General features: G+C 49.0%; 1 protein-coding gene across 1 annotated transcript in view; it reads right to left on the bottom strand.

Moving 5' to 3' along the window:
- Positions 1-12,109, bottom strand: part of XYLT1 (xylosyltransferase 1) — a 232,915-nt gene that overhangs the window by 79,531 nt on the left and 141,275 nt on the right. The window contains exons 4-5 of the mRNA XM_049639366.1: positions 7,446-7,618; positions 6,259-6,461 (exon numbers count right to left, since the gene is read on the bottom strand). Of these exons, the coding sequence (XP_049495323.1) occupies positions 6,259-6,461; positions 7,446-7,618 (376 nt within the window). The remainder of the gene's footprint in view (positions 1-6,258; positions 6,462-7,445; positions 7,619-12,109) is intronic.

Genomic DNA, 12,109 nt, shown 5'->3' with positions numbered 1-12,109 from the left:
AAAAAAAAAAAAAAGGGAAGCTCTGCCACCTTACCGGCCGCATCCTTCTAGTCAAATTTCTTAATTATCTTTGTGCCTCGGTTTTTTCATCTGAAAAATGGGGATACTGAAAGTGTGTACGTCATAGAGCTGCTGTCGGGACTATGTCAAACACTCAGAATTATGCCAGGGATATGCATTTGCTGTGGTTGCGATTTGCTATTAACAACAGGAGTTCTTTGAGCACTGAAAGATCACTGAGCAACCAACGGAATGAAAAGCAGGGAAGCAATTGCACACAGATGCCTGGGCATCCGTACTGGTTAACGTAACTTCAAAGCATAGGCTGAGCAGGACCTGTGCTGTGAAGATTACCCAGGGTCTGACTTCCTGCAGAATTTACTCGAAGTTCTGTTTTATTACTAACCTCCTTAAATTTTCTTACACAGGAGAAGTTACATTTTGAGGAATGAGGATTGAGACAAAGTGTATGTTAAAAGCCTCAGCAGAGGGCCTAACACACAGTAGGTGCACAGTAGGTATTTGTTGGATCTGGATGTGAGTTCGGCTCCATCAGTCCTATGTAAACATTGGTCTAGAACATCAGGGAAGTCCCTGACACACCCAGTTCCTGTTGTCATGAGCTGGAGCTTCCTGCTGAGGCACCACAGATCTGCTCTTAACGCTCCTGGCCTGGGGCTCTGCTGTCTTATGACAGCAGTTTGGGTCTATGGTCAGGTGTAACTTCCATGGCCACATGGTGGGCCCCACTGGGTTAGACCTTACTGCAGCGGATCCGCAAGAGGCAGAATTAGTAGATCCCAGATTTAGCTTGAAAAATTTCAGTACTGTTTCCCCTGCCACATACATGCATGCACACATGCACATCTGCACGCCAGACAGAAAGTGAGCCCTGGGGGCGCCTGGGTGGCTCAGTTGGTTAAGCTTCTGACTCTTGGTTTCGCCTCAAGTGATGATCTCACGGTTTGTGAGTTCGAGCCCTGCATCGTGTTCCGTGCCGTGGACAGTGCAGAGCCTGCTTGGCATTTTCTCTCTCTCCCTCTCTTTCTCTACCCCTCCTACTCTCTCTCTCTCAAAATAAATAAACTTAAAAAAACAAAAAAAGAAAAGAAAGAAAGCCTCAGAGGGGCCATGGACACACTCAACCCTCCTTCTGTTTGCATCTGCTTTGTCTGGGACACAGGACCTAGTGTAGGATAGACAGTGTGGGGTCTCTCACGACTAGCTCAAACCAGCAACAGTGAGAAATATTTTTGGTTTTGTCTCTAAGGCCCATCTAACTACAGGATACTAACTAGTGGAGCTTCCTGCCTTAGTAAGCTCAATATACTCAACAAAACCATCGTGTCCTTTGAAGACTCAACGCCTAGCAGGACCTCGGCGTTTGAAATATCTATTTTCATCCATGCCCTGCAGCCATAACCAACACCAACCAGAGCCTACACGGGCCATGACGTCACATCACATCACAGCACAGCAGGAGGGTCTGGATTCTTTAAACACACTTAGCTTGCATATTCCAAATACAGGGCTACAGTTCACGGTCACAAACAAGTTGGTTCTGTCCTGTTTTCTTGAGACATTTGGACTTCATTGTCTAACTTTGCTTTTCCCGCTTTTAAAAGAGATGGGAGTTCAAGTAATATTTTACCAGTCTTTTCTTCAGTAAAGGGAACAAAGGAAGCAACTCGGTTGATGATGAAGTCCTGCCTGTGAAGCCCTCATGATTCCACTGCTGGAATAAGAATAGCCTGTGTTTATCCAGAATTTTCCATGTGTCAGGCACTGTGCTAAGCCCTTGATGTACTATTTCCTTGACCCCTCCTAACATTCCTATAAAATAGGTGCTAACATTGTGTCCCTTTCTTAGGTGGACAAACTGAGAAGCAAAAAGCAGAGGCAACGTGCACGGTCCCCAAGGCCAGGGCAGTGGCTCAGAATCTCCAACCAGGCTGTCTGTGTGCAGGGCCCAAACAAGGCTAGGAGCCCGTAAAGATCAGTGAGTCTTTATGACTTGAGAGGCCAAGAGTCTGGCCCTTCAGTTAGAGTTGGGCAGGGGACACAGGGAGGTGAGGTCAAATCACAGAATGGCTCAGACTAGCCATGTGGGGTGGACTCTGCCCTCGGAAATCCCCGAAGTTTTGAGAACCTCCTAGAAGCTTCTGACTTGGGCACTCGTGCCCCTTTGAGAAGGCTGCTAAGTGTGCTCACCCTTCCTGGGACGGGAGAAGTAGTGGTTTTGGAAGCTACAGATGGAGCGGCAGATGGGAAGTGAAAGCCTATCAGAGTTGCCCAGGATAAAACCATTCATCTGCAAAATTCATATGTTTTTGCGTGGGGCGACTTCCCAGAAACAATAGCAGGAGGAACCAGCAGTGCTTGATGCAGAAAGTACCTCAGGCCATGAGGCTGGCAAAGTGAAGTGGGCAGAAGAAGGGGGTGGGGGTGGGGGGCGAAGGGTGCTGGAAATGACAACAGTGAGGGTAGAGGGGGAGAAAGACAGACTGACAGAGGTACAGAGAGACCTGGAGCATTAAAGCTAAAGAAGCTAAAAATACCAAGACTCCCTTCTCTGGAACCCAGAATAGGTTTGGCACATGGTCTAGGAAAGTATTTCTGGGCCCCTCAGAAATATAGGAGGTTCAGCCTTGGATTCAGGTCAAGAATTAACAGCTGACATTTACTGAGCCCTTTGTAAGTGCCTGACACTTTGTTAGGCTCTCTTACCCTACCCTGATTTCACAAAGACCGAATTTACTTCCAGATGGTCACACAGCTAGTGAAGTTGGTGGAACACGGACTCAAACCCTAAGCCAAGTGATGGGACTCGGAGCACCCACCCTCGGGGATGTGTGAGTGCTAGAGATCCTGACACCCTGGCCCAGGTGACCTGGTTGTGTCTACGGTTGTGGCAAAGCAACACTGGGCCCCTAGGGGGCAGCCTCGAGATCTGGCGGAAGTCTCCCGGGAAGGGCCCTGGGCACAAGAATGCCCACTGGACCTAAAGAGGTCTCTGGCCGAGTGCCACAACTTCATCTAGGCTGAGATGACCTCAGCCTGCATTGGAGGTCCAGAGGAGGAATGATCAGACTTGGGACAAGAGGTGACCTTTCCACCTCCAAGGACCTTCTCTGAAGGCATTTCCCTGCAACCACTACCTTGCCCAGCTTGAGGGATGGGATTGTTTCCTGCTTTGTGGTCCAGGTAGCCTGGGGCCATCTTGCCACTCTGGGCCCGGCTGACTTCCCCAAGGAAGCAGAAAGAACACCAACCTTGGAATGGGACAGAACTGGTTCTCGTTTCCAATCTACCATGTGTTTCTTACATGATGTTGGGTCTCAGTTTGCCCTTGTGTAAAAGAGGTTTGCTTTGGGAGCTGAAGGAAGTGTCTACCTCATTAGACGTTATGCTCAACATATGAGCTCAGTCCTTTCTTGGAAGACAGAGGTCTTCCTCTGACAGAAGGTCCTAACTCACCCCTGCCCGGTGCTTCTCTATACTCACATCTCCTCATTCTTTTGTTTATTATATTCCATCCATTTATAAATTTCTCAAATGCATCAAGTTCATCTCAGACCCATGTCTTGACCAGACTGTTCTCTCAAGAAGCATTTTCAACTGGAAGCATTTTTGCCCCTTGGGGACATTGGGCAAAGTCTGGGGATATCGGTGGTTGTCCCAAATGAGTCGGTGGGGGGGTGGGGAGGCAAGGCACTATTGGATCTAGTGGACTGAGGCCAGGGGCTGCTGCTAAATGTCATGCTGTGCACAGAACAGTCCCCAAAACAAAGAGTCATCCAACTCAATATGTCATCAGTGCCCAGTCTAGAATGATCTGGGGCCTACTCTAGAATGATCTCTGTCTCATTTGCCTGACAATCTTTTAATCCTTCAGTTTTCAAGTTAAAACTGCAAGTTGAGATGTTCTGACCTCTGACCATGTCCACCCCCTAGTCATCCCCTTGCTTTCTAGCTCTTTCACACCTTGCATGGCGCCTCTAATTCCACCTTCACAGGCAGGGGACCTGCTCCACTAGGTAGGGCCTGGGGCGCTTTTGCTCACTAAATGCCCAATTAGTGCTTAGCATAGGAGTTGCTTAACGAACGTCTGTGGAATGGGCATCTGAACAAATGAGTAAATAAGTAAGAATCTGCCTGCCATGTTTCATAATCTGTTTGCCTTGCTATCCTATGAACAAAAGAAAATAGGTATGTTTCTAAGGATCATTTTTCTCAGGTGCAAGGGTGCCAGGTGGACCCTGCCTAAACTGGCCAAAGAGTGTGCCTTCCCCAGGTTCCCGCCAGGGCCCAGGGCTTCCCAGCCAACAATGAAATGCCACCAACCAAGGATGGAAGGAAGGCACCAGGAATCGCATCGTGAAGGAGATGGAGACAATTTCTAGCTTTAAACAGAGAACATCCCTCCACGCCTGTATCTTATTTGGTTCCTGATTCAAAACCCAAACTCCTGGGGATGTGTACTCTCCATATTTGATGACATTAAGAATGATGGTTTAGGTGCGATCACCCTGTGGATGTTAGGTTAAAAGAACTTACCTTTCTGGGAGGTATACGGAAACACACACACAACTACATGGTGTCTCGGGAGTGCTTCAGTGGGGCCGCGGGAAGAGGGTGATAGCACAGACACATCAGCACTGGCCACGACCTGATTCCAGCTGAAACCAGGTGATGTGTACGTGAGGGTTCCCCATACTGTTCTCAGCACACGTATGTGTGTTTGAAAACTGCCCTGATAACTTTTTAAAAAAAAATTTTCTAATGTTTATTTTTGAGAAAGAGAGAGAGACAGAGACAGAACATGAGGAGGGGAGGGACAGAGAAAGGGAGATACAGAATCCGAAGCAGGTTCCAGGCTCCAAGCTGCCAGAACAGAGTCTGACACAGGGCTCAAACTGACTGAGCCGAAGTCGGACGCTTAACCGACTGAACCACCCACGTGCCCAAAAACGTTTCCTTCTTTTTCTTTTTTTAAAAGATGCCTTCATGTGGCTCTTGTGTGAAAGTACTGTCCTCACCCAATACCCTCGCGCCACCAGAGGAAGTTAGGCCCCCCGCCCTTCGCTCTCTGTCCTCTTCTCCTTTTTAGCCCCACCAATAAATCAGGCTGGAAGACACAACACAGCCAAGCAAAGAGCTGCCTTCCAGCAGGAAATACACTTCATTTTCTTGCCTTCTCTCCCCGTCCCCCCGTCTAGAGGGGTTTCCTTTTTTACAGCCTATTTTCAAGAGCAGATCAATGTTTGGGCCAAGGGACAGATGTTCCTGGTGGCATCTCAGTTTCTCAGTGCCTCAGGGCTGCTGGCCGCCCCACCAGCTCCACACAATCGTGGCTGGCAGCCTGCAGGCCCACAGCGGGCAGACGTTGGAGAATAGCTTGCCGTTTGATACTTTCACGTGAAACCTCCCAATTTTTAAATGTGCGCAAACCGTTGTTTTGTTAACAGTTGTTAGGGACCAAGTACAGAGACCTGTGGGTGTCCAATAGCCCAAAAACACACGTCTGTGACTCTGCCGGGCCTAACACAACTGACCTCCCTTCCTCCACTCTGCTTCCCTTTCCAACACCTTGCCCTGCCTCTAATCAAACATGCCAGAGACTCCCAGATTCTAGAACGAACATCATGTCACTGCAGGAATCTTTATGATCTCTTAGCTCTCTATCCCTTGCATACTCCATTCCAGCCACACTGAGCCCCACTGTGCCCCCCCCCCCCAGTACACCAGGCGCATTCCCAGCAGCCGCAGTTCCCTCCGCCTAGACCACTTTCCCAGTCAGAGCAACTCACCCCTCCTCCTGTTCTTCTCCATAAGGACTTCCCCAGCCACTCTTATTAAAATCACAACTCTCTCCTGCTGCTACGTTCTGCTCTGTTCTTCTCACATGCCACCGTACTATTTTGTTGTGGTCTCCCCCACTTGAATGGAAGCTCCCCGCAGGTAGGGGTTTTGTGGTCTCTTCTGTGTACCCTTGAACAGAGCTGGGGACACCGTGCCCTCAGTAAATAAACACTAGCTGAATGAGTGAACGAACGCACCCGTGATGCTCAGGTCTGGTGCGGATCCCAGGCTGGAAGACCCCAAGTGTAAGGTCTCCACAGCATCTCATGGAGGCAGAATGCTTCTCCAGCCCGGCGGCCATGTGCCTCTGCCTCTGGTTTCACAGCTCGGACCAAGGAAAGCAAGAGGAAGCCAAGACCTTAGCGCAGGCCGGCCTGGGGCCACAGGCCGCCTTACCTGATGGGGTAGTCGGCCGCGCTGAGGTTGATGAAGAAGTCCCAGGGCCAGTCGGTCATCTCCAGGAGGTCACGCATGCCCTGCAGGTATGTGGACAGGAGGCTGGCTCCTCCCCAGATGGTGGCCATCCGCCAGGGGGTGACGCGAACGTTGTCATACTGTCTGGCAAACTGGAGCACTTGCCGATGTAGGTAATTAGAGCGCTTTTCCCAGGAGAGAAAAGGGGACAATTCAGCAGCCCAGAAAACACGCAGACATGCCCCTCGGCTTCTGTCCCTTCCCTTCTAGTTGACAGGGCTTCTGAACATACTGGACTTTGCCAAGTAACTGGTTCAGGCCTGCAGGGTCTTTCTATGTGGCTGTGTGAAACTTTATTATTTTTAAAAACTTGTTTTAGGTACTTGAAATGCAGATTCCCTGGCCCCACTTCTGAGCTGATGGTTCACTCTATGTGGGCTGGTGCCTGGGATGCTGCATTTTAATACAAGACTGAGGCATGTGGTCTGAGGATAATAAGCTAAGAAGTACGACCGTGTCTAAACCTGGTGTGTAAGTTGAGGGATGGAACTTCTCCATGACCTTCCCAAAGTCCTGCTGTGATCAAGCGTCCCGTTTTTCCTCGTCGACTACTGACATAATCGTGTCAGGTCAGCAGACCGACAGAAACCTCTACCTCAGGCGTAAGTCGGCTGCGGGGTTTTTATAAATAAAGTTTTATTGGGACACAGCCGCACATACTCATTTATACATTTCTTATGGCTGCTTTCACGCTACATTGCAGAGCGGAGTTGCTGCAGCAGAGAGTGTAGAGCCCATATTTACCATCAGGCCCTTTCTGGGACACGTGTGCCCACCCCTGGGATAGCCCCGCTCACAAAGCGGCAGGCACTGTATTGGGCAGTGGGGCAGTGAGGAAAAAGAGGTAAGAAAAACAACGTTTACAGATAAAGTCTAAAGTCACAACTGGGGACTTTGAAACACACACACACACACACACACACACACACACACACACACACTCTGTGCCTCTCTCTCTCTCTTTCTCTCTCCCCCAGACCAAATGCTACAAGGAGAGGCAGCTGATTAGACTATCAGACTTGCCTGAGAGGCAGGGCAGCTTGGAGAGGGGCAGACAGACGGGCCAAGAAAGGCAGCAAGGGGTGGCAAGAGGGGGAGGAGTTCCTCACCTTGTCCACGTGGATGTAGTAGAAATGGTCTTTGTGGTATATGGCCTTGAACATGCGCTGCAGCTGCCGAGAGGCCCGGCCGTGGACCACCAGGACGAAGGCGATTCTGACTGGGTTGGCCAGCATGTACTCCACCGAATCCTCGTCCCACTGAACGTTCTTGTTGGCTTTGCCTGGGGACAACCCAAGAGACCACAGAGGTGGGTGAGGCCCAGAGGTTCTTTGGTGAGAGACAGGGAGTTTCTCTAATGCTTCAATTGGGGACTATTTGAAAGGCACGGTCATCACATCGGGCCCTGACACCTAATCCAGCTTAACTAAGCTTGTCGTGGACACTTACAACGTCCTGGTACAAATGTGGGGGACCGTGAGGTCCATAAAGGCAGGGTTCCAAACCCCAAGAAGCTTTAAAAAAGCTGATGGAGACCTAAGCACATGTATTAAACTATAGAACAAGGAGGGAGGAAATGAGAGGTGTAAGAGTTGTGTCTCTGAACTGCAGGGGAAGGAGGAGGTATTTCTGAGCTGGAAAACACAAGATACATGAGCTGGCTTTGCCTGTCAAGCACCCACTCTTCCTTCTCCTCCTAACAGCACCCTTTTTTGTAAAAATTGTGGTAAGAAGAGAAAATATGGTATCTGGCCTCTTACACTTTTAAGATCACAGCAGAGTATTGTTGATTTTAAGCACAATGTCACACAGAAGGTCTCTAGAACTAAGTCATCTCCCAAAATGAAAACTTTCTCATACAGGACGTTGGGGGGCATCGTCCCCCTCCTCCATCCTCAGTCTACATGGATGGGGAGGGTCTCCATTATCGGTGACAGGGAAGGTCACAGAGCTTAAGGCCTGGCCAATCAGAACACTGTATCTCTCTGGCAATGAACAGTGTGTACGGTTCAGAGACGGATGTGTGACCCAAAGAAGCTAATTAGCCAAGAAGACAGTAGAATTTCAGACTTTTGTTGCAACAAGTAGATTAGAGAGGCTCCCCTTCTGCAATACATAAAACCGCAAGACTCTAAGAGCCCATTTATCCCCACCTGGACAAAGATTTTTTTCTGAGAGAAAAGTCAACACAGAGGAGGCACTGCTGAGTCATGGGATCCTAATGACCCCGCCTGAGTTAGCTCTATCAGTCCTGCTGGAGGTCAGCCACCATCATCTCTTGGTTTTCTTAGAAAGCCCAGATGCTAGACCAGAACCACCTGCATCTACATGGTTCCATATGTCTTTTACCCTAGAATAGCCTTAAAGATTCCTTTTCTCCTCCTTTCCCTTGCAAACACTCCAAGGGCAGGGCTTCAAGGAGGAACACAGCCTGCTGGGTTAGTTCATTACAATTTTGACTAGAGATCTTCTGCCTGACTGCCTTTGGCTCAAACTTGATTTCTTCTGGCTTCTAGGTTTATGAGACCCAGAACGTTGCAGGTGTCCCAGGATGTCAGCTTGGAAAACAGAACCAGGAGCGGTTAGTCTGGAGCTCTGGAGACTGGGAGCCTGCCGCTGTCACTGGAAAGCTGAGCGACTGCCAAATGAACACGGCTCCTTCTATGCTGTTCCAGAAGACAGGATGAAATTAACATGGATGATGTCCAGATCACGTGGCCCAGCCTTTACGGCCTACGTGACCTACCTCCTGAGGCCCTCTGCGCCCTGCGTGCCTTACCGTCTACCTTGCTACCTGGCCTACTTTCTTTTCCTTGAGCCATTTCATTTCTGCCTCAGGACCTTCTCACTGGCTATTCCTGTTACCTGGAACACCCTCTCCCTAGATCTTTGCATGGTTGTAGCTTGTCATTAGTTCACAGCTCAACAGAAGAACACCTGCCGCCACCAGCCACATCACTCTCTTTCACCTCACCGTATCTCAATTTCTGCATAGCATTTAATACCATCTGAAACTGTTTATCTGTTTACTTATTAATTGTTTGAACACTCCACTAGGACATAAACTCCAAGAGATGAGAGGCTATTTCAGTGTTGTTTATCAATGAACACTCAATGCTATAACAGGATCTGGCACACATCTGGTTCTCGCTGGAAAAAAAAAAAAAAAGCGATAGGAGGGTACATTTTGGTTTGGTCCATAATAATAACAATACGTTTCACTGAGCGCCGACCAGCCCTTGCCCTTCATTATTTCACTCAATCCTCTTAACAACCCTGCATGATAGTGCTATTATTCCCATTTTGCAAGTGAGGAAACCGTAGCTTAGAGAGGCTAAGGGATTTGTTTATTCAAGGTCACAATGCTTTAATTATTCAGCTGAGATTCAAACCTGGATCCATTTCCAGAGCCTATGTCCTTAAACACTAATATATACTACGGTACCACACCTAGACTTTGGAAAAGTTTATAACAATTCTGCTTGAGTTGAGGAGAGGACAGGAAGCACCAGAGGGGCTCCTGGGTGGCTCAGTCGGGTAAGCGTCAAGCTTTTCATTTTGGCTCAGGTCACGATCCCAGGGTCGTGGGATCAAGCCCCGTGTCAGGCTCTGTGCTGACCATGGAGGCTGCCTAAGATTCTCTCTCTCCCTCTGCCCCTTTTCCCTGTTCATGTACACTCTCTCTAAAAGAGAAAATAAAAAACAAAACAACCCCTACTCAATTCTGCTTTTTAATGAAATAGCCTGTAAATTAGTCATTTTAGCTAGGTAGACATGCATTCAAGGCCTATCATAGGCACTGCAGGAAGGATTCCTATGTTACGTGGGAGGCTGACTCTCGATGGCCAATAAGATCCTACCTTTTCATCCATCCATCCATCGAAATCCAACCACCCATCCAGCAAACCATTCGACAACACATCCAGCACAGCACTCAACAGCTTATCATCCAGAAAACCAAGCATCCATTCATCCATGCACCCATCCATCCACTCATCACCTTTAAAACCATCCTTCCATCCACTTACCCAGCATCCTCAAAGCAAATCACCCATGCCCGCACTCTTCCAACTATCAACTTGGTGATTCATGCCATATTAATTTAGCCTGTACCTCTTTGCCAAGTACTGTTCTAGGTACCAGTAAAATAAAATTCAGGGGAAAAAATCCTTATCTTTGAGGAGCTCAGCCAGCTGGGGCAAACAGAAGACAACGGTCACTTGTTTTAGGATAGGAGTGTCTTCAGCTTGCCCTCGGAGTGGGGAAGGGGTGAGCGGTCTGCCTGCAGAGCTAGGGGGCACCTTAGGAAGTTCAGCTTAGGAAGTTCACCTTAGGAAGTCCATCTTTTTAAGTACTCGTTGTGGATCCCAGCGTCTTTGGCTCCTTGGCTGTTTAGTCAGTAGCTGCGATCCTGGGGATAATTACCATCTTGGCTCTTGTTGCAGACAGACTGAGCAGCAACCAGAAAGGGTTATCCTAACCACCCTCTAATCTTCCCTCCAAACCAATCACAAATACTCTGGGCTTTCCCGGTGATTATATGAGAGGGGCATGCCTGGAGGAATCGTGTCCCTTTAAACACTCACACAACTATCCATCCGTCCACCCACCCACCCACCCAGCATCCTTAAAACCCCCCACATGCCAGCCCTGGACAACGTCTGAAGTGCTGAGACACGTAGGATGTGAGCCTGTTTTCACAAATGGATTATGAATGGACTAAGGAATGTGAGAATCCAAAGTAAAAAGATGATAATGTGTAAGAAAAGCTTATATTCTCCTTCCCATGACTGCAGCCTAAAGGCAACATACTGATCTTCACCATGCTGGCTGCGACGTCGCCTTCCCTTCCTTGGAGACTATTTAACAAAGGGAGGAACGTTTAGAGACAACGGCTACCTATGCCCCTTTTTACCACCTGGACTTCATCGGGTGGTTTTTCAAAGGCCTAAAGGTGGCCCACGACACCGTATTTTCTAGGAAGTTCACTCTGCAGGGGCTCCTGCTGGTCCTCAGGTAACACTGCTCATCCCTACACCAAGGTGTCTGGGTAACACTGATCTGGAGCTCCCCACACCTGCAGCTTCCTGGGCCTCTAGGATCAGCCGGTGGTCTCTGGCCGTGGATATCTCTTGCCATGCTGCTGAAGGGGTGAACGAATGAATGGAAGGAAGGAATGCATTCTGGACACAAGCCGCTGCTCCGGTCCAGAGGAGCTGATGTCACTTGAGGGCCTGCTACCCATCAGCCTGTGCTGGACCGGGTTTGCGGGAGAGTTACTTGGCTCTGGGGGAATGCAGAGTCAGCCTGTGAGGCTCAGAGAAATCAGCATGTCTCCCCAGGGTCACACACAAGCCCAAATCTAGTCTGCTACCTCTACCTGCCTCCAGGGCATCAGAGGGTAGAGAGACAGAGAGGGTTGGCGTCAGACCCTGTGCAGATTTTTCTTTTTTAAAAAAAAATGTTTTTAGTGTTTATTTTTGAGAGAGAGAAAGAGAGAGGGAGGGAGGGAGGGAGGGGGGTCAGAGAGAGAGGGAGACAGAATCCAAAGCAGGCTCCAGGCTGTGAGCTGTCAGCACAGAGCCTGATGTGGGGCTTAAACCCACAAACTGAAAGATCATGACCCGAGCCAAAGGTGGATGCTTAACTGACTGAGCCCCCCAGGAGCCCCCCATGTGCTGGTCTTTAAAGAGATTTGTGCACTGATGTTCAAGAAAACCTTTCGTAACTTTCTTTAGGGTTTTAGAAAGAAGAACAGATTCACGGACAGACA

Source organism: Panthera uncia, chromosome E3, assembly GCF_023721935.1.
Source record: "Panthera uncia isolate 11264 chromosome E3, Puncia_PCG_1.0, whole genome shotgun sequence".
NCBI classification, from domain to species: domain Eukaryota; kingdom Metazoa; phylum Chordata; class Mammalia; order Carnivora; family Felidae; genus Panthera; species Panthera uncia.
The sequence above is the reverse complement of the archived record's forward strand: the minus strand, read 5'-3'. Positions and strand labels throughout refer to the sequence as shown.